This window comes from Bombina bombina, chromosome 2, assembly GCF_027579735.1.
Source record: "Bombina bombina isolate aBomBom1 chromosome 2, aBomBom1.pri, whole genome shotgun sequence".
NCBI classification, from domain to species: domain Eukaryota; kingdom Metazoa; phylum Chordata; class Amphibia; order Anura; family Bombinatoridae; genus Bombina; species Bombina bombina.
In genome coordinates this window covers 33658053-33663636 of record NC_069500.1, presented here as the reverse complement: position 1 = coordinate 33663636, position 5584 = coordinate 33658053, and the positions used below count along the sequence as shown (strand labels likewise).

The 5584-nt window shown below is 37.4% G+C and overlaps 1 protein-coding gene across 1 annotated transcript; it reads left to right on the top strand.

The window, feature by feature from the left end:
* Positions 1 to 847: 847 nt before the first annotated feature.
* Positions 848 to 2815, top strand: LOC128646850 (prolyl endopeptidase-like; the record flags this gene model as incomplete). The annotated part of the gene is given in 1 exon segment (XM_053699651.1): positions 848 to 2815. A coding segment is annotated over 1 exon segment (1743 nt), but the record flags the coding sequence as incomplete, so codon positions are not given.
* Positions 2816 to 5584: the final 2769 nt, after the last annotated feature.

Below are 5584 nucleotides of genomic sequence, written 5' to 3'. Positions count from 1 at the left end.
GTATCCTATCTTTTTAATGGGATTTGCCTAACGCTGGTATTACGAACGCTGGAAAAAGTGAGCGGTGCAGCCTCTCCTGTCCAGACTCCTAACGCATTTAAAAGTCAGTAGTTAAGAGTCTTATGGGCTAACGCCGGAACATAAAACTCTTACCTAAAGTGCTAAAAAGTACACTAACACCTATAAACTACCTATTTACCAGTAAACAGAGGTCCGCCACATCGCAAACACTATAATAAAATTATTTAACCCCTAATCTGACGACCGGACATAGCTGCCACTTTAATACATGTATTAACCCCTAAACCGCCGCACTCCCGCCTCGCAAACACTAGTTAAATTTTATTAACCCCTAATCTGCCGTCCCTAACATCGCCGACATCTACCTACAATTATTAACCCCTAATCTGCCGCCCCTAACGTCGTCGCCACTATAATAAATGTATTAACCCCTAAACCTAAGTCTAACCCTAACCCCCCCAAACTTATAGCTACAATATAACTAATAGTTACATTGTAGCCATCTTAGGATTTATATTTATTTTACAGGCAAGTTTGTATTTATTTTAACTAGGTACAATCGTTATTAAATAGTTATTAACTATTTAATAACTACCTAGCTAAAATAAATACAAAATTACCTGTAAAATAAAACCTAACCTAAGTTACAATAACACCTAACACTACACTATAATTAAATTAATTACCTAAATTACCTACAATTATTTACAATTAATTTAAATAAATTAAATTACGAATAAAACAAACACTAAATTACAGAAAATAAAAAAAGAATTACAATTTTTTTAAAGCTATTTACACCTACTCTAATCCCCCTAATAAAATAATTGCATTCAGTGAAGATGGAGAATATTTTGCCTATGGGTTGAGTGCTAGTGGCTCAGATTGGGTGACTATCAAATTTATGAAGGTGTCCACCATGGAAGAACTTCCTGATGTTTTGAAGAGGGTGAAATTCAGTTGCATGTCCTGGACACATGATGGAGTCGGAATTTTTTATAACTGCTATCCCACACAATAAGGAAAAAGTGATGGAACGGAAACATCAACCAACCTGAACCAGAAGCTTTATTATCATGTCTTGGGAACAGACCAATCAAAGGATGTGTTATGTGCTGAATTTACTGAAGAGCCTAAATGGATGGGAGGTGCTGAGGTTTCTGATGATGGGAAGTACGTCTTACTGTCCATCCGTGAAGGATGTGAGCCTGTTAACAGATTGTGGTACTGGGATCTGCAAAAAACAAATGGTATTACCAGAAATCTTCCCTGGATCAAATTAATAGATGATTTTGAAGCTGAATATGACTATATCACTAACAAAGGAACAATTTTCACCTTTAAGACAGATCGTAATGCTCCTAACTACAAGCTAATTAACACAGACTTCAATAACCCTGAAGAATCCAGCTGGAAAGAGCTCATTCCTGAACACATTAAGGATGTTTTGGAATGGGTCTCTTGTGTCTACTCTAAGTTCCTGGTCTTGTGCTACCTCCATGATGTAAAGAATGTTTTGCAGCTACATGACCTGGCCTCTGGCACGCATGTTAAGACTTTCCCCTTGGATGTTGGGAGCATAGTGGGATACAGCAGTCGGAAGAAGGATTCTGAAATATTTTATCAATTCACTTCCTTTTTATCTCCAGGCATTATTTATCACTGTGACCTGACCAAAGACGTGTTGGAGCCAAGTGTTTTCCGAGAGATTACCGTGAAAGGCTTTAATCTTTCAGACTACCAAACAGTGCAGGTTTTCTACTCCGGCAAAGATGGCACCAAGATACCATTGTTCATTGTCCACAAAAAGGGTATTAAACTGGATGGCTCTGACCCAGCTTTTTTGTATGGCTATGGGGGTTTCAATATATCTATTACTCCAAGTTACAGTGTGTCAAGACTTATCTTTGTGAGGCATCTAGGTGGCATTCTTGCTGTTGCCAACATCAGAGGTGGTGGAGAATATGGGGAAACATGGCACAAAGCTGGCAGCCTAGGAAACAAGCAAAACTGTTTTGATGATTTTCAATCAGCTGCTGAATATTTAATCAAGGAAGGTTACTCAAGTGCTCTGAGAATAACTATTAATGGTGGCTCAAATGGTGGCCTGTTAGTAGCTGCTTGTGCCAACCAGCGCCCTGATCTATTTGGATGCGCCATTGCTCAAGTTGGTGTTATGGACATGCTTAAATTCCACAAATTCACTATTGGGCATGCATGGACAACTGATTTTGGCTGCCCTGACAACAAAGAACAATTTGAATGGTTGTGCAAATATTCCATACTTCATAATATCAAAGTGCCAAATGATGATGGAATCCATTATCCATCTACATTGCTCCTCACAGCAGATCATGATGACAGAGTAGTACTGTTGCATTCTCTCAAGTTTATAGCCACTCTACAGCATGTTGTGGGTCAGATTCCAAAGCAAAGAAACCCACTTCTCATTCACGTGGATACCAAGGCTGGCCATGGGGCAGGGAAACCAACTGCAAAAGTTATTGAAGAAGTCTCGGATATGTTTAATTTTATTGCAAAGTGTCTAAATCTTGATTGGATTCCATAAGTAAATATAGTACCAATAATAATACTAATAATGCAAGGGCTTTTTGTTTACTTTCCGAAATCAATAGATTCAGATTAATATCATTTTACAGTACTTATTATAAAAAGTTTTTTCTTCATCTCAAACAATAATATTGTAAAAAAAAAAAAAACTTCTTGGACCATTAAATCATATATTACATTGTATTTGATATTTATGACTTGTTCAATAAAACAGATACTTTCATTTTATTTTCTCTTTTATGCCATAATAACACACTTGATTTCTTTACATTTTACATACGTTTTTTGTATAATGGTGTAGATTTTAAAATGCATGGCTTAATTCTACTCCGACAAGTAATATGTCCAACTTTTTACAACATAACTGCATAAAATATTAAACCTGGAAAACCAAAAGTTTGTCATGCTTATAAAATTTTCAACATTCAAATAAATAATCTAAAATTTATTTTGTAAAGCCTTAATTTTGTTTGTGCATTGACAGTTAAAACATTCACCCAATATTCACTTGTTTATCCAGCCAATCAAGACTATTACACAGTATTTGCAAATACTAGTTTTGACAGCAAGCGGAATTTGTAGTTTTACAATTACTTATTTTGCATACAAAATATTTTGTAGTATTTAAAACATAATACAAATTAATTAGGAAATTAGTCATATTGAAACTGGGATCACAAATTTAATAACATAAGCAGACAGCATAGGGAAAGAAACATCCATGAGATAATAGCTTTTTCCTTACACTTTAATTCATAAACCCCAAGTTGTATTCTAAACAATGCTAAGCATGGTTTAATTTTTTAGTTCTGCCTCATGTATTTTTTACATTTTATACATTTGCTGACCGTGTGCCAATAAAGATCAAGTTTCTTAATACAGTAAAAAAAAAAAAAAAGCCCCCCAAAATAATAAAATTCCCTACCCTATACTAAATTACAAATAGCCCTTAAAAGGGCCTTTTGCGGGGCATTGCCCCAAAGTAATCAGCTCTTTTACCTGTAAAAAAAAAGACAATACCCCCCCAACATTAAAACCCACCACCCACACACCCAACCCTACTCTAAAACCCACCCAATCCCCCCTTAATAAAACCTAACACTACCCCCTTGAAGATCACCCTACCTTGAGACGTCTTCATCCAGCCGGGCACAAGTGGACCTCCAGAGGGGCAGAAGTCTTCATCCGATCCGGCCAGAAGAGGACATCCAGACCAGCAGAAGTCTTCATCCAGGCGGCATCTTCTATCTTCTTCCATCCGGAGCGGAGCGGGTCCATCTTGAAGACATCCGACACGGAGCATCTTCTTCCTTCTTGATCCAACGACTGAATGAAGGCTCCTTTAAGTGACGTCATCCAAGATGGCGTCCCTTCAATTCCGATTGGCTGATAGAATCCTTGATTCTAATGTTGTTCCAATCAGCCAATAGAATGCAAGCTCAATTCTATTGGCTGATTGCATCAGCCAATAGGATTTTTCCTACCTTAATTCCGATTGGCTGATTCCTACCTTAATTCCGATTGGCCCAACAGACTAAAGGCTGTAATTAAAGCAAAAGGTGGTTCAACAAAATACTGAAACAAGGGGGTGATCCTTTTTCCAACTCAGTGATTCTGTTTTTGAATTGTCTTTATTTTTGCCTGACTTGTTGGTATTATATCATTATATATAACTTGAATGTTATAACTTGCATTTTATTTATGAATAAATAGCATATATTCTTCTATGTGAAGAACATTGGAATGGGAAATAACATTTCACGTCTAGTTAGTGCACTTGTTTAAACGCGATCGGGTTTGCGTGTGAGTAAGGGTGTTAGGCTATTTTCATTTTTCTATGAGGGAATACGTTTACACGGTTGCAATATTCAAAGTTCGACACACACAAAAATCTTACTTCTAGCTAGTTAACGAGCGATTGGGAGCGCTAAATAGCGCACCCCTTGTAATGGAGCCATAAAGGCAGGTGATGCGGTCATGTGTGCAGTGATATCTAACAGTTCAGGGCAGGTAGTTTGCTAATTGTGATATATGCGGAGAGATTATGTGTAGTGACTTGGCCTCATCTCTAGCCGATGGCACAGAAGCAGAGTTTTAGTCAGTTAAAGGGCCATAATACCCAAATGTTGAAACACTTGAAAGTGATGCAGCATAGCTGTAAAAAGCTGACTAGAAAATATCACCTGAACATCTCTATGTAAAAAAGAAAGATATTTTACCTCAAAAATTCCTCAGTAGCCACATCCTATTGTAAAGGACTTCTAAACAGCAAATCAGTATGTCTGTCCCGGGACAGCTGAAGGGATGAGCCTTGTGCACTGTCATCTAATTTCCCTATTCAGCTTAAGGAAGTTTGCAATGAAATCTCATGAGAGTTAAGTCAAATCTCATGAGATCACAGTAAAATAGTTCATGACCTCAGCACTGCTGATGCTGATTGGCTGCTGTTCATTTCTTCATTATTTTTTTTACCTGCAGCTAAGCAGCAGCTGAGTATAACTTTTTACACAGAACTTACTCTGCTGAGCTGATGAGATTGTGAGGTAAAATATCTTCCTTTTTTACATAGAGATGCTCAGGTGATATTTTCCTGTCAGCTTTTTACAGTTATACTGCATCAGTTTCAAGTGATTTAGCAAATTAGTATTATGTCCCTTTAAGATAATAAAAGTGATCACTGCAATGTTTAACATTAATCTAACAGATACTGTAACTATGGGTGTCCTCGTCTATCCCTCTCTTGGTTTCTCTCCTCCTGTGTTTGGGTGCCGGGTAAATGTTGCTGTCAGATACTGATTAGTCATGTTACCCACACAATCCTATTTCGCTCAGCCAGCAATTTCACAAACAACAATGACACACAAGAATATTGATTTTAAGGAATTATGTCATCACTAAAGTTACTGTCACATATAGGGGCATATTTATCAAGCTCCGATTGGAGCTTGATGCCACGTGTTTCTGGCGAGCCTGCAGGCTCACCAGAAACAGC